The 21086-nt window shown below is 48.1% G+C and overlaps 1 protein-coding gene across 2 annotated transcripts; it reads right to left on the bottom strand.

Annotated features, from left to right (window-relative positions):
- Positions 1-6245: 6245 nt before the first annotated feature.
- TFAP2C (transcription factor AP-2 gamma) lies at positions 6246-14824 on the bottom strand. 2 transcript variants are annotated; one of them, XM_075438620.1, is made up of 7 exons: positions 14775-14824; positions 12883-13387; positions 12451-12502; positions 10793-11015; positions 10003-10121; positions 8464-8605; positions 6246-6615 (listed from the first exon to the last, which is right to left on the bottom strand). In XM_075438620.1, the coding sequence occupies exons 1-7, from the start codon at positions 14822-14824 to the stop codon at positions 6330-6332; spliced, it is 1377 nt and encodes a 458-aa protein (XP_075294735.1). In that variant the 3' UTR covers positions 6246-6329. The 2 variants fall into 2 exon arrangements, with proteins under 2 accessions (XP_075294735.1, XP_075294736.1); XM_075438621.1 differs by having other exon boundaries at positions 12883-13359; positions 14777-14824.
- Positions 14825-21086: the final 6262 nt, after the last annotated feature.

The raw sequence follows: 21086 nt of genomic DNA, 5'->3' as shown, positions 1-21086 counted from the left end.
GGGCTTTTTCCTCTTACGAGGGCAGGTCCAGAACCCATCTGCACTGATGTTTTCAATAATATTCCCCCTGAGTTTTCTTGTTCAGGGCTGTAAAGAAGCAGAGCCTCATCCAATGTGCTTCTGGTGTAGAAAATACCCAGATATGGGCTTAAATCCCAAAGGTTACTTGACTTTGGGTTTCCAATGTAAAAAAACCCTGTTGAGGGGTTTGGTAGTCATTGCTTTCTTAGGACACCCAAGCGTATATGTCCAAGCACAGGAGAGTGGCTTTGGGCAGTTTAGGACCTGCCCTAGGTCTCACTGACACGTTGAGCCACCTGGCTTCCTCTACACCTGTGTGCACCTTGGTCTCTGAAAATGCACAGTTTCCTGGCATCTCTAGCTCTGAACATCCTCCAGCTTCTCTCATGTTTTCTCTGGATTTCACCACACCTTAGCCTTAAATATAGAGCACCATTTTTTGGTAATTAGGGATTCTTAATTAATTAGAGTTATAGATTTAAGGATTCAAAGCTTGACAAATGAGCTCAGGTAAATTTTGCTGCAAGAGTTGGAGAAAATTACTGGTCCCAGGTACCTGCCCTACCCCTCTGCTGTAGGTTAATTACTGCTTCTCTTGCACTGTCAAACCCACGTGTACCTCCATCCAGATGCTCCAGCTAACAGTCCAGCACCCAGCTCCTCCAGCATCGTCCGGCAGCAAAACTGCACTCTGCCTCTGTTCTCCAGCAGACACCGCAGAGAACAGCCCGGTACCTTCAGCCCAGCAGCAGGGCTCGTGGCTGCAGGTCTTTTCCTTAATCCCTTGTAGCCTTTTCAAGTCTGTGGTCTTCCAGCAACAAGCGGAGGTGCGACAGCCTGACACAACGTAAAGGGAATCTTACTACCTTACAAAGGCAAAATAATTCCTTCCACTTGATATACCTCAAAACCTGCACTGTTCATGTGGTCTGGGTTTGGCTTTTATTTTCTCAGTGGATTTGATATGATGCAAAGGAAGACGGACAGGATGAGGACCTGGCAGAAGTGCTTTCTTCTCCCAGATAGACACCGTCCTACCAGAGGGCTGCAACTGATCATTTTCTCTTCTCTCTGCTTTAGCATCCCTGTCTGTAACAAGGGAACTGGCATAATTTTAGACCACCTTCTGTTGTTGTTAAAGAACTCTTTCAATTAACTATTTTTTTATTGCAGCGATCAGCTGAAGAACACTACCTTTCAGATCCTCTTAAACTGCTACTTTTCACTGTTTGACACCAATTGACCTCAACATATAAGCTCTAAACCTCATCTAAAAGATTACTTGTTGTTTTGTTCATTGTAGATCTCTGAACTTTCTGCTATATTCAAGTATTTGAGCTCCACAGCAGAGAGAGCAAGCGTCTGTATGATTACGTGTTTTTATTTTTAAATCATGGGTAAAACTTTAGATCAAATGGAATATTCAGCGAATGTGCCATGGAATAGTAGTAGCCTGTGCACAAGGCTTTCACAAGAACCAGTTCAAAAGGGCTGTTTAGCCAAAAGAGAGGAAAAATGGAATATTTGTGGCCAGTCCTTAGACAACAATGGCCCATGGAAACCAGCTGGAACATCCGTCTAAGAGATGCATGAATATCTGATGAATGCAAAATGGCATCTGAAACTTGGAGAAAGCTTATATATAGTCCTGTGAAAGTGAAAACGAAAGAAGGAGAAGGCAACAAGTGATACAGGACAGGATTTAACAATTTGTTAAAAATCTGGTTCCAGCGTATGCTGTGTGTAATTTCAACAGAGTGGTCCTCCATACAGCTACGTGGCTAATGTGACGTTCGGCAACAGGCAGCAGGAATAGCCAGGCACCATGGAAATGTTGTGACAGACCACAACTGGTCTGGATAACGCACAGATTTTACAAAGACACGGTGTGTCTGGCTGTGGCCAGGGTTTAGGAACAATTTCTCATCGGCATGGTTCCATATGCGCTTCCTATGGCTGACCACCAGGCCTTGGGTCACGATCCCAAGGGACCTCAGAGCGCTCGACAAAACTGGCTCCAGGTTCCCTGCACAAAAACCTGCAAACATCAGTGAACAGAAACACATCATACTATCGAGATTTCTTTTAGAGGGAAGCATCTTTGTCCCTAACATCATGTTCTTTTAGTGCAATAACTGTTTTGGGACAAGATCTTAACTCTACTTTTTTTTGCTTATAAAAACCCACAAAATAAACCAAAATTTTTTTTAAAATCAAGATCTTATTACAGAATGTGTCCCAGAAGCCAGCCCAAACCCACTGCCAGGACCGAGGCTGCACACCATTAGGCCAAAATAACAACAAGGATGTAAATAAACATCACATGCAGGGAAAAAATAGATAAGAAAGGGCTACAACAAATAATCACAGCAGGCTCTCACAGCAAGTTAGACCCATTTCAAGAGGCATTGCTGGGTTTATTCGTATGGCAAAAGTCTGAGGGAGCAAAGGAACAGACAGCAGTAGGACTGCAGCCAAAAGAGACAGGGTGAGACAAACCCTGTCTGTAAATAACAGAAATAAGAAAAACAGAGAGTCAAAAATGGAAGTTAACTGAAATCAGTTGCTTAAGACTAATTTTCATTCTTCTTCCTTGCTTTCTTATGTTACTAATTTTGCATCGTTATTTTTCTCTGAAGCTGTGAACACTAGGAAAAAAAAAATTCTAAGCTGAAAGCAACACTGCCATGAAGTCATATGATTTCTTGAGCAAGGGCTTTGAATAACCACCAGATTTGCAATTAATAATCTGTAACAATCAGGTTGCATGTCAGGTGATAGGGTTGCGAAGGCCATGCCCTCAGTGCTGCCTGCCATGGCTCTGGGCAGACCCCAGCATCCTCTGATGTCCAGCTGCTGCCAACGGCCAAGCAAGAGATGGTTGAAAATTCTTCTTTTTCCACAAGCCATTTTTATACCGAGTGATACAAATTCAACTATTTTGTGGGTATCAAATAACAATTTTGCAGAAAGGTAATACTTTAAATGGTCCATTTCAACTTCAGAATTTTTACTTTTAAATCCTAATAGTTTAAAGTAATTTTCCCTTATATAAGTGCCAAACACATGTTTTTTCTGGGAAAAGGACAAGGGACAAGATTGGATGGAATCATCTGAATATTCCATTTTCAAAGGAAATGAAAAGTGGAACTTCAGAGGCATCTTACATTAGCACTCATTTTTCTTTTAGCCAGCCTGGGAATAACCTATGTAAAAAGCATGAAATTTTGAGGATCAGGAAAAAGCAAACAAATAACTTCCTGTGTGTTCAGATAACTCTGTGCTTTTTAGATTTCCCAAGAAGCTACTAAGATATTATATTTTCCTCAAGATTAATAATTTTGGATTACTTAAGTTCAGGTCAGAGTTTAACTGTTCTCTTCAGTGAATGGAGCAGAGGACGTTGTACTTGTTTCATATTACTGGCTTGTAAGGTAGTTGAGCCTCCAAATAATGTACCATCTAAAACGTACAGTAGAGGAAAAATATCAAGGTAATGGAAACTCAACATTTCTAATGTTCTAAACATATAAATAGAACTGCAGTCAGTACATTAAACAATTGACTGGTTTTGCTTGAATGTACGCAGGAATAAATGGAAACATCCTTATTTCCTATCCCAAGGGGCAATTATTTCAGAGCCTGGTTTTGTGCATTAATAAAAAGCAAGATTCCATTGTCTGGTAGCTAAAATATCTTATTATATATGCTGTATAAGCAGTCCAGCGGCAGAAACAGAGATTCTGTAAACAAGCTCTTACCATATCTAGCATATTTCTGTGTATAAAAAAATCAACAAAAATACATTATCAGAATGGTACATTGTATATTTTAGAAGTTGTAATCACTTATCCTGGCTGCAGCTTGTGTCTGCAGATGGTCCAAAATGCTGATTTCTCAAATGCTGCTAAGACTGGAATTTCACACCTCTTTAGGAGAGCACAGGACTGGATTGCAACTCAACAACCAGCTTTTTCCCAGATCACCACTGATATTTTCATTCATTTCTTTGAGCTTCCCTTTCCATTCTTCTCCCTGCACACTTTCAGTAGTTTGCCTTTATCCTCTAAATAGTCAGAAGTTGTACATATTACCTTTTCTCCATATCTGTGAAAGAAACACACTGCCATGACGAGACCCAAATTCTCGCTTGCAGTGAATTGTCCACTGTCACCATTCATGCCTGCCCTAGCCACATGCCCGATGGATCGATCAGGTGTTGAAATGAAAAGGACAGACTAAAGCCCAGATTTGTGTTGTTCCTTTTTCAGGAAGTACTGAAAAAAAGTTTCTCTTCAGGAAGGTTTGTTTGGCTATTTCTCATATGAGACACTGAATGCCGCCAACAGCCTCCGATCCTGCCTCGCCACTACCGCACAGACTACTTCAGGGACTTTCTAGAAAGTGCTGTAAACTTCCTCAAATCAGCAAAATTAGGCTGAAACCAGATGTGAGACCTATCAAATTTCACACGCCAGGATTTTGCAAATATTTATTAGAATAATCTGTCTCTAACGGCAAAGTCAGATTCACTAGAAGACAAAGCTGGTAGGATTGATTTTTATTTAGAGGAAGCCTCACAGTTTGTGTTTAAGCTGCCTATTTAAATAGGCAGCTAGCATGATAATAACATCTTGGGAAGAAAAAAATTCTTGGAGATACATGTTTAATTGAAACCATTAGTTTTACTGGCAAACAGCTTCGTAGTTCTGTTCTGTTAATCCGAACAAAGTGCTGCAATTATGACTCAATACATAATGTCCTCTAGTGCTACTCGCCCCACATTCCCGAAGTATAGAAAGAAAACAGAACTGCTTTCAGTTAACAAAACATTCCATGCTTCTATCCAGAATACTTTTATTATATGGTTATCATATACATCAGAGTTATATTGGGAACATTTACAAATATTTAAAGATAGTTCACAACCTCCATTATTCACATACACCCTACCTCACACACTCATTTTGCATGTCTAGTCAGTTATCAGGTGAATGATGCACAAAATTATTGCTTTGTGAACATACATCTCAGATTAGATTTAATCTTCAGTGGCAAGAATTGAGATATTTAAAAAAAACAAGTCTTAAATACCCTGTGTAACATACCTGTGCATAAACCTAAAGATATGCTTAGCTTACCCATTACCATTGAAATACTTACCAAAATTAAAATTTGAAACCCATTTATAAAAAAAAAGTATTAAAAAGTTCACCACTATTTACAAATCCGATTAAATTACACATAAATAAATATTTACATTCAACACACTGCTTCCCTTAATACACATAAAGCCTCCCTGGAAATATTTTTATCCTTAGTAGGCAAAAATAATATATTTTTTTTTAAAAAAAAAAGGTTATGTGCCTATTCTTTCAAGTTTACCCCCAATTTCAAAACAAGACTATATAAATATGTGAATAAAGCTGCAATATCCTTAGACACAGAAAGTGAATTTTCTGAAAGCATTTTCATCCTGAACTATTCCTTGTTAAAAAAATGTCAAGATAGTATCAACTGCAGCAAATATTACTGCATATTTTAAAAGCCTGAATATTTCCATAAATATAAGCATGTCAAATGCCATCAGATAACTAGCAGGATTTTAGTACTCTCCTATGGTAATCTGAAAATAGAGGAAAAAAAGGAAAAACACCAAAATAAAACAAAATAAAAAACAACCCACAGAATAATCTTACCATTTTTGGGTGTTTATAAAAAAATTTTAATGTACATAAATCTATATACCATTGTTTAATACTGCTTTATTGTTACTGTTGCATTTAGAGATAATAAAACCCTGAAATTTTATCAGATAACAAATAGGCTTCCATCTAAAATCTGTATCTTCCAAACTATACACAAAGCTGGTCACCACTAGATAGTTGGAGGTGGAAAAGAAGTCTAAATATATCTCTTGGTATATTTCCATCAAAACCCCTTTTTATAGCACCACTTTTACAGCAAAGGACTTCAATATGCTTGTACCAAGTATTTATCTTCTGGTAATTGCTTCCACAGATAAGGGATACTGCAGCTTTTAGAAAGATGTCTCATGGATCCAGGGGGAGTGAAGATCCTGAATAAGATGATTTTTTTTTCCTTTTTTCCCCTCCTTTCTTTAAAAAAAACAAAACACAAAACACACACACACACACAAAAAAAAAACAAACAAAAAAAAAAAACACAAAAGAAAAAAAAAAAAAAAAAACCAAAAAAAACCAAAACACACCTCTATGTTTTCCCCGGGGCAACAAGTTCCCAGTCTGTGTTTAGGAGGAAGAGTTTAAAGTCTGGTTTCTCTCCTTTTACTTCCTGTGCTTATCCATTTTATCAATGGTTTTGTTGGTTTCTGCAGGGCTCTGGTCACCAGCGTTCATGTATGTTTTGTCTGCTATTTTTAATGCTTCATTTAGGTAGTTCTGGACGGATGTCATGGCAGCGCAGATGGCAGCACTCCCAAAGCCATGCGTGATTAGGCTAAAATGAGTCAAACAGCCCTGGATGCCAGGGTCCAAGATGGGACTGGGTCTCGTGTTTCCAAGCGGAGTTCTGTCCTGAGTGAGGAGGTCTGTGAATTCCTTACAAATCTGCCTGCAAGACACAAAGTGATCACACTTTACACCATGGTGGGAATTTATGCGAAAGCAAATAAATAAAAACAGAGAAGGTCCGTATCAAATATTTGGCAGTTATGCAGGAATTAAGAGTTTTCAGAAATTCATTACTACATCAGCAGCAGTGTCTAAAATTAAAGCCTATTTTCTTTATTAGCACCAGTTTCTGATGAACCTTCTGTTATATCCGTATCACAAGAACACATACACACTCTGCAAAATAATTTCTCCGCCTCTTGTGCCTGGCTGGCTCTGCATCATTTGCTGTAGGTTTTAAGGGGGGAGTGGGAATTTCGGGCTAGTTTCTATGAGAACTTCCACAGCTGCAGTTAAGTGATTTAGAAAGACTAAAGCAGCTGAACAGGAGATTCAATTTAGTTGTGCATATTATATGTATGCGGCCTCTGCAAGACAGACCTAGGCCCTGATCCTGCAAACACTAACACATACGCCTGGCAAAACATGAATGGTTAATAATGCTCAAGCATATGTTGTTTGCTGCTTGTAAATCTGTCCTCTTGACGGGATTTCACAGGAGCTGAGCAATCTTAACAGGATCATCACTTTATCAGAATTTCTCAATCACAAACATCTTCCAAAAGATGATTGCTAGTAGTGCCAATAACAACAATGAACATACTGAAGAGCTGAAGGAGTACTGCTCAGTAAAAAGCATAAGGTTCAAGCTATAGGAAACAGAGGGAGACTATTTCTAAATTTCGAAGACATACATTCATGTAAAAGAAGGTTTCTTTTTTGGGAAGGTTGGGTTAATTCAGCAACAAGAGGACTGAGTGTGGCACGCCTGATCCAAGGCCAAAGTCAAGGCAACTCTTCTCAAGCAGTTTAAGCAGGCTTTTCTCGGATCCTCTGCAGATCAAGGGCACTTTCAAAAGCAAGGAATTACATTGACCCCAAATCAGAGAACATCTCAGACCAGAACGGATCATGAACTGAAGGCTTGGGTGAACCTCAGCCTGGGAAGGCTGGGGACAGCGAGCACTCCAGCCACCGGTTTAAGGTAAGCATAACTCAACCCAGGTATTTCCTATCAGAGACCTGTTCAGTACGTGGTTTATTTACAGGTACAAACGTCTGCCGAACAGCCATAACAAAGCCTCTCTCCTTTACCCTTCCTTCCCCATTCAACAAGGTTTGTAATCAGAATTTAGTTAAGTACAGGGACTTCTCACATCTGCCAAGGTTGGCTTTCACCAAACTATGCAAATCTTCAGCCCTAATTGTGAAAAGGGACACTACCCACAGTTCTTGACTCCTACTGTCCCATGGAAGAAAACTGTCAGAAGCAGGTACAAGGACACAGCGGCCAAGCTTCCCTTGCACCCAGCACGCCCACCAGCAACTCTCCTTGGAGATGTCCCTCTGGGCTGCACGTACGCAGAGGTGGGTGAACCATCTCTGGCTACCAGTCCTGACACTAGTTCACGTTCCCAGGCAACAATTGCTGTCCAGGTCTCCAACCCTGTCAGACCTAGGGGTATCTTTTTCTTAGAGATATAGCTGTCCTGGTATAGGACTTTTTCTGAAGTTTTTACTACAGTTAAAAGAAAAAAGAACAGAAACAGTCCAAACTTGTTTAGAGTTATTGTACAGGATTGTTATTATTATTATTGGTTCAGGCTAAAACTACTACTGCCATAGTTTAATTCAGAACAAAACCAAATAAAAAGAATTGCTTCATCTCCCCGATTAAAATTACACATGAAAATGTACCAAACTGTCCCCAGTCACAGACACTCATGGACAGACAAAAGCATCTTTAAAACGAAGAAGAAAAAAATAAATACCCAAGCCCAAAACTTACTTTGCAGCAAGAAGCATATTCTTCCTGTTTGCCATTTCATTGCGGCCCATGTGTGGTCTAGTTAAATATTCGGCCACTGCTTTGGAAGGAAATTCTGTCTCACATACATAACCGAAGTCACGAGCAAGATGTACAGCTTCACCTGGCACAGGTAATAGGAAATGCTTATTAAATGTAGTAACATCTATTGATTATAAGGAGATGAGGGAAATTAAGGAAAGTGCTATGTATTTTTGAAGTGTATTCCTGTTTTAGAAGAGACACTACTATGTTACCACTATACCACTTATTGTCCTTTTTTAGTTGATAGATCAGTATTTCTTTGTAAGTTTGCATGAAGAAAAAAAAAAACACTGTATGGTGACTGCTACAAAAAATAACTGTCTTGCTTTTATACTAGAAAGAAAAACTCCCACTTCTATCCAGATTAACTGTGCAAAGACTAGAATTCAGTTCAGATCAAATTGTCCATCGATATTTAAAAAAATGGCAACAAGATTCCACTTATATAGGAAAGGGTTTATCAGTTTAGTATATTTTCTAAGTACTTTCTAAAAAGCATTTTTATGGAGAAAATAAAATTGTAAGGTGTATAACTAGGCCACTTTTTTTTCTTTAAGGCAATTTATCAGGTTTAAACAAAATGGATTGGCATGACCAGCGTGTTACTTGTAATGTGCATGTGCACACACATAACCTCTCTTAAACCCAACTTCCAGAGGAAGGTTTCAAATGGAAGTTGGTGTATTATTTGAGCTGGTGTAGAAGTGAAATAGCAGTAAGATAGTATTAGATCATTTTCACTTCAGTTGCTGCTTCTGTTCCTACTAAATTGTACCACTACCAGGAGCCGCTTTAAACAGAAACACAAAACCTAACCACACACATACATATATATACATACACCCTTCAAGTCGGATTAACTGATAGAGGGTCCACATAACATGTTACAGATTAAAGGGGCTCCAGTTTCCTATCAGGAAGTCAAAAGCTATAAATCTCACTTTATATGCTTGTTTATTAGAAAAGCTTCTGAGGATACCGCAGAGGTAGGGCCAAGCATTGGAGTCAGCTGCCCCAGACCTTTAAGGTTTCCCAGTGAGGCACCAAACCCACTAATGTGACGAGTTTCACTGCTTTTCCCTTCCCTGCACACAACCTCACAAAACCCAAACCAACCCACCCCCCTCAGGAAGCCCAGGCCAGACAAGCATGCGTTTTGAACATCTTGGCATGTAGGCGCTACTGCATCCCTGCATGCAGCTGTGAGGAAGAGGAGTACGAGCTGGGTTTGTGCAGGTAGGGCTCTGAGGCCAAGGGCTTAGAAACCAGATCTGGAGCGGAAAAGAAGAGGAGAGGAGCCCCCCAAAGACAACGCAGCTGCTTAGTTGCTGCAATGTTCCCATCATGCTCACCTTAAAATAAAAACCTCTCTATTAACGTTCATCAACTTTCTACCCTTTCCATGCTTTGCCTAGAGAAGAAAAGCTGTACACAAGGGGAAAAAAGTTTGTTTATGAAGACATGTTCAAGACTGACCTTCCACCAATGATGTCAATAGTGTCACATTTGCAGCTTTCCTCCTACCAGCGGGAAGATTCAAGCCAATTTTATCTAGTTTTTCCCTTAACGATCTGCCACCATTTTTAGATTTGGCTCTGTAATTAAAGAGAGAAAAAATGACTTTATCTTCAGGGAACACTTCTTTTTAAAGATGAGAAATTCCAGTTACTGACATTCAATAGAGTTCTACTTGAGGGGGGAAGATAAAAACCAGGCTCTTTTCCAGTGACCTACTTTTTAAATGCTCTACTACAAACTGGCCAGGATGAAACACAGCAGAGGTCAAAATCAAAATGTTTCAAACTGCACCATGGAAATCAACAGCTGTAGAATGATCATGAGACGAATGAAGTGTATGCAAAAAAGGGACATATAAAGCTTCCTTGTAATGATTAATCAAGACCATGACATTTAATCCAAAAATCGCTCCATGTGGAAGACAGTTTTTCGCAGGAATAACAAAGCTCCAGGAGCTGTTTTTGAGATGAAAATCTAGCTTTAAACAGAGAATGAGAATTGCTGTCAGAGCTGTTAATAGCACTTTTTGAGAAGTAGCAGAAGTGCAAAGAAGTTTTATTTCCAAAGCCTATTAGCATTCAGTGTTGCTGGGCTTCTTAAAAAACAGAAATTTGCTGAAAGGCTTTCTTAGCTCCTCGCTGCGCTAACCGGGCTGCTCACACACACACAAGCAAAGGGGAAAAAAAAGAAAAATCACAAACAATAGACACGGTGGGGGTGGTTGTGAGGGGAGGGAGCCGCAGCCTACCTTCGGAGCACTCCTCCCAGCAAAGAGGCATTGAGACACTCGGGGGGCGAGAGCCGCCTCTGCACCTCTGCTACCGTCACTTTGTATTTCGATGTGGAGCTGAGGAGGGAAAGTCTCCCCGGAACAGAACAAAAAACTTCATTGGGGTTTATGACCACTCCGATTAATCCGTCCTTTTGGCAGGGGAGACTCAGAGCGCTGTTTTTCGTTAAGGAAATGGGACCTGCGGGAGGAGGAGGGAAAGCAGGTATTTCATAAAAATGGAAAAATAAATAGGAAGCGGCAAGTGAATTTCCTTTCTACAAAAAAAGACCAGGAGGCAGGATTTCATTCTGCGCTAAATGGTCGCACCACTGACCCCGGACACCAGCATCTGTCTGCAGCACAGGGCTCGGCTGCGACCAAAAGGTTCCCCACAACCGTTCCTGAACAGCTGTGCCACGCTGTATTTCAAGGATCTGCCGAACCCAACTAAGAATACTTTAAAAAAAAACCGCCCGAAGAACACATCTCTGAAGCGGCATGCTGCAAGTTAGCAGATCCATGCTTATAAAAAGCCCAATACAACAAATTGTCATCCTCCAGCTACTGCCAAAAACCCTTTCCGAGCCGGGGCAGGGAGCAGCCTCCCAGCTCCCGCTGGGATTCATCTTCCACCTCGCACACGTGGATTTAAGAAACCGCCTTTGGAGTTTAATCCCAACAAATTCATAACAGGCAGTACGACAGGGAGAGGGATGCAGCCCAGAAGCGCACTGAAAGTAAAACGTCGCTCGTTAGTGGCTTCAGCCTTTAGGTGAGGAGGGACAACACAGGCTTTGCAAGGAGCAAACCACAGCTCCAGCTTTTCCATCCCCTTGGAATCCACCCAGTTAACCCCCACGGTGTGCCGCGGGCCCTCGGCACCGGTCGGAAGGGGTTAAAGAGCCGAGCTCGGCCCCGTTCCCCGGAGGGGGAGAGATTTTTCAGCGATGCATCTGACAGCGAAATTATTCTCCCGTGAGCTAAAGGCAGCAATCAGCGCTCTCACAAACACTTCTGCTTTTCCTCAGCTAGGTATTTGTTTGAAGTCCTCGGAGGAAACTTCCACTGATTTTTTTCTTTAAAGCGTTAATTTGTTTAAAAACAAAAGCGGGGGGGGGGGGGGGGGGGGAAACACCAAAAACCTCCGTGACTGTAAATTAAGTCAATACGTCTTTCTCCTTCCTTGAAACCATTTCGATTAAGATAAAACCGAGCAGGCTTATTCCATTGAGCTCGTTCTTTACAAGCGCTGAAGAGGGGGAAACCAAACCAAACCCCGAACTGCCTCCGAGCGCTGGCAGCAACAAAAAAACAGTCAAACGAAAAATCCCAGCAACTACAAGAAGAGCAGCCCGGTGTCACTTCACCCGGACGGGCTCCGAGGCAGGAGCACTAGGTAGGCCCAGGGTCCCGGAGCCGCAGACACCGGAGCGGGGCCGGCCGGGAGCAGCTCCCCACCGGGGCAGCCCCGGGGAAACCCGGCGACGGCGAGAGGGTCGCACACCCCCCCGCCCTCCCCGATCCGAGACGATCTGCCCTTTTTTAAAAAATGTAGTAAGGCGTCAAGTCACCGGTGCGTCATTAAATTTTAACTATTAACAAGGGAAAGCAAACTGAAGGGCCACCTTACCGACCTTTTCTAATGACTGTCTGGTCGTGCATTAGTAAGTGTTGATCTTCCACATTCTGAAAAGATAAAGAGGAGAGAGTTTCGCACCTTGAAAAGCTGAGAGGGAACGAGCCGGGGGAGCTTTTGGGAACCCCACCCCCGCCCCGCACGTCCCCGCTTTAAGGGCAGAAGGGGACAAAACGCGAGTTTCCCCCCAAAGAAAGGGGGCAAGCAGAGCCGGGGGGCCTTTGGGAACCCCAACCCCGCCCAGCGCGTCCCCGCTTTAAGGGCAGAAAAGGGACAAAAGGCGAGTTTTGTGCAAGGAGGGGGCAAGCAGAGCCGGGATGCGCAAAGAGGACGGTGCCCGGCTCCGCAGCGGAGCCCTCGGCCATGGCGGGCAGCCGGGCAGCGCCTGTCCCCGCGGGGTGGGGTCCGACGGGGAGCAGGAGCACCCTACCTGCACCTCCTCCATCTGGTGGGCCATGTCGTGCAGGCCCAGGTTATCGGCCAGCGCGGAGGCGTCCAGGCCGTGCCCGTGGGGCAGGAGCAGCTCGGAGCGCCGGTACGTCTCCCTGCGGCCGCCGGCCGAGCCGCTCTCCAGCGCCGAGAGGTGGGGGACGAGGCCGGGGCGGGCGTGGGGGGCGAGGCCGGCCGGGTCCTGGCTCTGCCGGCTGGGCCAGGCGCTCTGCTGCTGGCTGGGGGGAGGCGGAGGCGGCTGGTGGAGCGGGTTGATGGAGAAGGGGTCCCCGAGGTGGGAGTAGGGGTCGCTGGACTGGGAGTAAGGCAGCGGCTGGTACGGGGGGGGGAAGTAAGGGGGCTGGAAGTCGGAGGCGCCCGAGTGGGAGAGCGGCGGAGCCGGGCTGTAGAGGTGCTGGCTGACGGCCGAGAGGTGGGGGAGCCGCGGGTTCCCGTTGCTGCTCCCATCGTGTCGGTCCTGGAAAGCAGAGAGCGTGGGGAGAAGGGAGGGGGCGGTCAGCGGGGCAGCCCGGGCTCGGGGGGGATCGCCGGGCGCTCGCCGGCACCGCGGGAGAGAAGAGGCGAGGGGAGGGGAGGGGAGAGCCGCCCCGCTCCTGCTCGGGGAGCCTGCCCTGGTCACGCTCCTCGCCTAGGAGAGCAGCCCCGCTCCCAGGGAAGCGATTACAAACCAGTGCGCGCCGCTCCCTGCATCGCGATTGCACAGACTGACCCTCACGCTCGTGCGAGTCGTGGGGAGAAACATTAAAACAAGAAAAAATCAAATCACCGCCGCAGCCCGGTTTCCGCCGCGCTCCCCGGCTGGGGGGGAGGGGAGAGGGTCCGAGGCGGGGGGCTGCGGACCCGCTGCCCTTGGAGGTAAGAAGAGCCCTGGGCAGAGCAGGCCGGAGGCCCCAGCGCCCCGTGTGTGTGTGCCCCCCCCGCCCCGGGAGCCGTCCGGGGAGCGCAGCCCTGCCCCGACGGCTGCTGGCGCGGCAGGGGCGGACGGCGCTGCTCCCTCCATTTCAAACCTCGGCAGTCAGAGCTTAAAAGTCTACGTGGAGCTGATCCAGGGATTTAGCAGCTTCTGGCTTCACGGTCATTAAAATAACAGGGCTAGTTAATAAGAGGTGAATGGGGCTCTCAATGGAGCGTGAAGCGGGGACTGCAGCTAATCTGCAGGAGCCAAGCAGCCGGACCGCGGCCAGCGGAGCCGGGGCGGGGGGGGGGACGGGACACACGGGGGGGGCACAGCCGCTTTCGAGATCAACACCCGGGAGCACCTCACGGGTGGGAGACCCTCCCGCGGAGGAGGGGAGGGTGGGAAGGGAGATGCCCGGCTCAGCCCCGGGGGAGCGGCTACCTGCGGGCCGGCTCCCAGCGCCTGCCGCCCGCAGCCCGGACCGGTCCGACAGGCCGGGGCACTCGCTGCCGGGGGGTGCCCGCTTCTGCCTTCGGCCCCGGCTGCTGCTTCTCCAACCCCCGCGGCGGGGGACACCCCGCTCCCGCACGACGCGGCTCCACCGGGCGGGAGGGACGGCGGCGCCGGGCGTGGGCTCGTTTCTCCCAGCCGAAGCTTTCACCCACGGGTTTGGGGTTTTTGGTTTTTTTTAAGAGTTTGATGCCGTGAAAAGCCGGAATTGAAGACTCAAGTCCAAAAGACTCGGGGAAAAGCATTAAAAATTCGCACCTCCAAAGTAAAACAAACAAAAAAAAACCACAAAGCAACGCCGGGGCTTGGGGAAGGGGCGAACCCCGCCGGGCGCCGGCTGGGAGGGAGCGGGGAGGGTGGGCAGCGCGGCTCGGGGGGGCGGTGGAGCTGCGCGCTGCCCCATGCCGGACCCCCCCCCCCCCCCCCCGCCCCTTCCCCACTCCCGACCCCTCCCCGCGCTTCTCACCTCGCAGTCCTCTTCGTACTTGACATTATCTGCTAGTTTCCACAACATGGCGTCCAGCGTCCGAACCAGGTGCGCGGTGCCGAAAACGGACGAGAGCTCAGGCACCCCCCCACGGGCGGTAAATCCACGTCGGCGCTGGGGAAGAGGAGCTGTCCCCCAGACGGAGCTCAGATGGCGGGCATGAAGGCGGATGACGGATTAAACCCCGGCGCTAATGGTCACTCGGGTTTTTTTCCCCTGCCCAGACGCCCTTAATGGCAATGGGATTATCATAACTCCTCCCCAGGGACGGCGCGGGAGCCGCGGCCCGCAGCCACTCAGGAGGGAGCGCGCAGCCCCAAGCCACTCCTTCCGCGCTCCGCTCCGCGCCCGGAGCGCGCAGCCGGACCCCCCACCCCTCAGTGCGCTGGGGAGGGGGGCAGTCCTGGCCCGCGGGGAAGGGGTCACGCGTGGACAGCCCGCCCGCACCCACGCCGCAACTGGGCTGCCCCAGAAAGCCCCCCCCACGTGTTGGTTTTTTTTTTTTGGGGGGGGGGCTGTGTAGGGTGTTCCTCCCCCCCATGCGTGGAAGGACTTTGCGGAACTCCGCGTGGGGAGGCGCAGAGCCGGTGTCCCCACGTTCGGCGGGTCCGGCCGCTTCGGGGCGAAATCGGCTGGGGAAAAAAGTCCTCGCTGCGAGAGCGAGAAAGTCCGAGCGCCAGCCCGAGCACCATTTGCATAATTGTCAAGAGTTTGAATTACTGATTACGACTTGTAAGCTACCGATGTTTAAGGTATAATTTACTTAATTATCCGACAAGATTATTGCAGTTGCGTGGAATCCCTGGTAGGTAAAGCAGCACTGATTCGGCGTCCCTGGTGCGGGGCTGTGTGAATTGTCCCACCGGTTCCTCGCATCATTACTGGCTTTATTTTCTTTAACGAAATTCCCGCCCGTCTCGGCTTTTCGCGCAAACTCGGGGCTGGAGAAGCAGGTGGGAGGCGAGACAGGCATTTTCGGACGCCGTGAGCACACTTTCATCTAAGGTTAGGAAATACTCCCCTGCCAAATTACTACCTTTCTGCAGCCATTTCATCTACGCAGTTCTGTGTGTCAGACGAAATGAACAGCGTTCTCGACAGCAACGACTTCTCGCAGTGTTTTAAGGTGCATCCGGATCACTGCTCATTTACATGAGAGGAGCAAGTGTTTGTTTATTGTGGCGGGGACAAAAGATGACCCCGGACAGTGCTGGCTGCGGGGATGAAGGCTATCTGGGTGCCCGGCGACCAGCCGCCCCGGAGCTGTTATTAAAGGCCCGAGATTTAAACCAGCTAGCACTTCCCTCACTTTTTTTTTCCTCCCACTAAGCATCAGGGAAGAAAAATAACAAGAACAATAGTTCAAAAAAAAAAAAGCCATACAAAAAACCCCACCTTCATCCAACCAAACGAATGATCTAAAAATAAAAGGGAGGAGGACGGGGGTGCTGGGGGCGACTGGCGGAGGTGTTATCTGCCCGAGCTGGCACGCAGGTGCGGATCTGCAGCGGTTGCGTTCAGCCCAGCAGCAGGGACTCCGTATTATCATTTTTGGTGGAGTCTATTTATTTTTTTTTTTTAAACGACGGTGTTTTTCTTCCAGGGATGTTTCTTTGAAATGCAGTTGGCGACGATTATTAGCGAGTGTGCTTGCGCTGCTCCTGGCGTCATTAAGACTAGGAATCTAAATAATAAAAGACAGGGGGAGCTTAAAGTTCATTTGTATTAAAGGGACAAGATGGATTTAGAAAGAAACGAGGAAGGGAACCGTCGAGTTTCCCAGGTTTGAGATCAGCTCTTTTTCCTTCCGAAGACACCCCGCACGGCAGCAGCTGCTGTCGTTTTTATCATAACCTCAGCAGCCAGGTTTTCTTTCTGCTCAGAAATGTCACTGTGAGAGGCGACCGCGATTTTCTCATTCTTTAGAATCGTCAAGGTCTGAACACCTCCGTTTTGTTCCTTTTGCTGGCCGAAATCACGAAGATGAACTCAGTGTCTTATTATTTGTTGTGTATCCATACATAATATTTATAAATAGAGGCGTGGAAGAAGATGAGGGAATTCGAAGACATTACCTAAACACGGCGACCGAAACAAGCACTCGGCTTCCTAGAAAACCGACCGAGAAAGCAGCGGAGAGGCGAAACGCGGGGCAGCTTGCGGCGAACTTTCCCCGCGCACCCGCCCGGCTCCTGGGGCTCTGCTCGGGGCTGCTGCCGGGGACCGGGGGCGGACGGCCGGGGGGGGTAACGGGGCCGCTCCTGGGGGGCACGGCGGGGGGATAACGCTTTTTGAGACGCTCCCCCTTTCCGCCACCCTCCCCCGTTTACAGGCAAACCGAGAGAGGAGAGGGCGGGCCGGGGCCACCTGCCCGGCTCGGCTCGGCCCGGCTCACCGGCGGCAGCGCCCGGCCCTGCCCTCCCAGCCCGGTGAAACGCTCCCTTTGCGGGGAACTCCCGGACACAGCAGCCAGGGCTGCTCCGAGGGCACGGCACCTCCCGGACACTCCCTTCGGGACCCTGGGCAGAGCCGGGCAGGACCCGAGGAGCCCGGGGGGAGGTGGTTCCTGGCAGGTGGCAGCGTTATTTACTTATTAAAAAAAAATTAAAAATATTTAAACTCGCTGCCCTTACTTTGGGGGCATCCTGTTTCCAAGGAGAAGGGGTTTCCCGCTTCCCGGGGGCTCATCTCCCCGCACAGCCCCCTTTTGACGGGGATGCTGTTTCCCACGGGGGACCATAAAGCACCCCCAGATGTGAACACGGGGGGGACCAGCGCCCGCTGCCCGGCCTCTGCCACACGCGGTAGTTTTCCTACTCGGCAGCAATTAAAAGAGAGCGTGAGGATGCTAATTAGTTACATCCCCCTCTTCCTCTCAAAATTATTTAAACGCTGACGTATCGGTGTTATTCGCGAGGCTGCAGCAACCTGTCCGGGTTTGTCGCCTCGGCTCCAGCAGAGCTTCGCACCGGGAGCTGCTGCCCCGCAGCAAAGTTGCTCTCCGCGTAACTTCCACGCCGACTCCGCCGGGAGGGGCGGGAAAAGCAGGGCGTCCCTTGTACCCCCCCCTTCCCCCTCCCTCCGGCAGCCCCAAGGGGAAGGATCCGCCACCTTCCCCCCCCCCCCCAAACCCAAAGCTGGGGGGGTACAGCCGCCCCCCCGCTGCGGCCGGGCTCCTGCTGGGGCGGGACGGCTCCCGGCGGGCTGGGGGGGGTGGGGAGGGGTGGTGTCCCGGGGTGGGGGGGGACAGGAGAAGTGCGGGGTGTACGTACTTGCCAGTCGCTCCTCCCTAGCAGAGCCATGGGCCGTGCGGCGCGGCAGCTCCTCCGTGTCCGCGGACACCTGGGCGCGGAGCAACGCGCCTGCGCACCCCCCCCCCCGCCCCGGGGGGGGACACGGAGAGGGGGTCCCCCCGCCGTGCTTTATTCCCGGTGGCTGCCTCGCAGGGTCGCTCCCCGCTGCCGGACGGGTCCCCCCCGACCGGGGTTTGCCCCCTCCTAGCAGAGAAGGCGATGGGGAACAGGGGGAGGACTCATCCCCTGCCCCACTCCCTGCCTCAGCTTCCAGCGCCCGCTTCTGCAGGAGGTGAGAAGAAAGCATGCCCACACCGCGGCTAGTTTTTTCCCAACCTATTAATTTGCTTCATAAACACGATTCCAGCTATGTTTTCTTCCTGCTCCTTCCTGACGGAGCTGGAGGAGCAGAGTCCCCTGGCCATAGCGTGCCGAGAGCCTGCAGCGGAGAGGATGTGTGTGGCAATTCACGGGCAGAAGTGACAGACTCTGACGCCAGGTGCTTTTGGGCCCTAGGTTAGATGCTGCATGGCATGTGGCAGAGGTTCAGCAGCGATGCGCAGCTGCCTCGGGCTCCTGCAAGGAGTTTCTCCGGCTTTTGTACAGGAGAAGTTTTGTTAAGCTGGATGGTTTGTGGCAGAAGACAGATACCTGGGAGGCAGGGAACTGACACGAGCCAGCCTGCAGCCACAGCATGGGACGGGGTGAGGAAGACCCAAGTTCCCAGCCTGTCCTTGTCCTTGAGGCAGGGGATGACCACAAACGTAACTGCAGCTGCATTTAGCTCGGTCTCCTCGTTCACAAGGTAGTAATAACGCCAGTGCTGGCGAGGACTGGGTTCTTATCAGGTGGGACCAAGGGAGAAGTGGGAGCCGTGGTGCCCAAGACACTTGCATCGCTGCCCAGTGATCCTGAGGTACCTCCCCAGGGCTCCCACATTTTGCCTGCAGTAGCGTGATCACTGCTTGCTGGAGAGATACTCCAATTTCCCTCCTCCCCCCCAGTCTATGTCCGTTAGGAGCAGCAGTGGCATGAACTCCATTGCTGTTAGCCAGAGTGTTGCTCCAGTTGTTGTTGCCGGACTGTATGTAACTGAACTCTGTTCGTTAGTGCAGGAAGCAGACTGCACATCAAAAAAAAACCCAAGATCAAAAACCAAAAACAGTCAAAACACCGCAGTGCTAAATGTGAAATCAGGATTCATATATTTAGTTAGGCTCTTTTCTGAAAGCAAAAAGATAAATGGGCTCTTTGCACAATATACATCATTTATACTTTAAAAAATAAAGCCTTGGCGGATCATACATTCCTGCAGCTAATTGCTTATACCACAATAAGGAAGAAAAAGACCCAGTACCACAAAAAGAAAGAATGCCATAAACTAAAACAGCAGAAAAGCAAGTATTTCAAATGCAGAAACAGAAATGAGCTGAAAAAACATTGCTCAGCCAAATTCAGGCTGTAACTAATACAAATCCTTCAACATGAGCCTTCCACCCCTTCTGCCTGTTTAGAAAAAGGAGCGGGCACTGCCTCTGAGCTGTACGCACACTGTAAGAACGTCTGCCATGAGATGCTCTCTTCATCCGTTCCTCTGCTTTCAGGGTGTGCACAGCCCACGTGATACACTACATGATGCACCATGTTTTAAGCCAACAGCTGCTGGGGCACAACGGCGGTGGTTTGGGGAAGGTTCCTCCACTGGCAGAGACAGGCACCGGGCACAAGAGGTCTTTGTCGTCCCCGGCTTTGGGGAGTCCTGCAGCCTGTGCACCTTCAGGGAATCTATCACGTGTATCAAGTGTGTTTTTTAAAATATCTCCTTCTCCATGTACACACACATAGACATGCACAAGTTTAAAATCCTAATAGGTCAATAAACACTGTCAAAGATTATTCTGAGCACAACATAAAGCAGTTCAGCAGAGACGCAGACAGTACCCGTACAGTAGGAAAGGAATTTACAGAACAGTCAGATGCCTTCTTTCTAGTTACCTTTCACTCTTCAGTCATCTTAAAGGGGTGATGAAATCAGTAAACTGACCTCAGTGTCAGGGAAATGGGTCATGCGGGTTGACACTGAGGATTCTCCCTGTAGGCAATTTAAAGAAGTAAAGAAAACAAATCCAGTTACTCTTTTACTTCCATAGTCCACTTTCTTGAAAGGTCCTAATCCCTCTAAATAGCCAGTCTTCCACGGAGTCCTCCATCAAAGCTCGGCTAGACAAAAATCTGAAACGTATCACATACAGGGGAAAGGCTCAGAGGGACAAAAAATTTAGAGACAAATCCAAAGCTCCCAAACTCTTTGGCCTTTTTGTCCCCTAACAGCAAGGAAGCGCACAAGGACACACTCTGCCCTTCCACCTCCCTGTTAATAAGACTGCCAGAGGTGTTTGCTTAATTGCACTGCATTAGAAGATGCTGAGGGTTTGGTGGCACCACGTTCCCTCCCTTGTGGTGTTTCTCCATTGCTGATATGCTGGTGAGCTGCGGCTCTGTTACATGGCAAGGTGAAGCAGAGCTGAGCGGGGAAAAAAAATTGAACTGCTGGCAAAAATTACATCAGTCAAAACTCCACACCTGATGCACTCTGTCATTTATAATCATTCTAATAAGGCACCAGTGAAGGGCTATCAGCATTACAAAATATCAGGTGCCAGCAAATGCCTCCAAATTCTTCCAAACCTGCTCCTAGCTGCATTCTCAAGGACTTCATTTTGCAGGTGTATTTGGAGATACAGGAGTCCAGGAAGATGTTGCATGGTTACTGTAGCACATTTATGCAGGGTCTGTTTTTTTTTAAATTAATTTACTTTTTCCATGCAAAACTTCATGCAGCACTACTGCTGCAAAGGCACAAAGGAGATAGTCCAAGGTGAAAGAATTCACACTACTCAGAAACCTCTTATCTACGTTTGGCTAACTGCATGCAGGTATGATTGCAGAAGGCTGCAGACTTGGGATGTCCTGACGATTTTTCTTGTACTAAAGCC

Source organism: Opisthocomus hoazin, chromosome 18, assembly GCF_030867145.1.
Source record: "Opisthocomus hoazin isolate bOpiHoa1 chromosome 18, bOpiHoa1.hap1, whole genome shotgun sequence".
Classification (NCBI taxonomy): Eukaryota; Metazoa; Chordata; class Aves; order Opisthocomiformes; family Opisthocomidae; genus Opisthocomus; species Opisthocomus hoazin.
The sequence above is the reverse complement of the archived record's forward strand: the minus strand, read 5'-3'. Positions and strand labels throughout refer to the sequence as shown.

Excerpts from the sequence above, each read along its gene's own strand:
- TFAP2C (XM_075438620.1), bottom strand. The coding sequence starts at position 14,824 with ATGTTGTGGAAACTAGCAGATAATGTCAAGTACGAAGAGGACTGCGAG. Across the intron at positions 13,388-14,774 it reads TACGAAGAGGACTGCGAGGT|CCTTCTCCCCACGCTCTCTG; the intron begins GAGAAGCGCGGG and ends GACCGCCCCCTC. Across the intron at positions 10,122-10,792 it reads CTGGGAGGAGTGCTCCGAAG|AGCCAAATCTAAAAATGGTG; the intron begins GTAGGCTGCGGC and ends CTTTAATTACAG.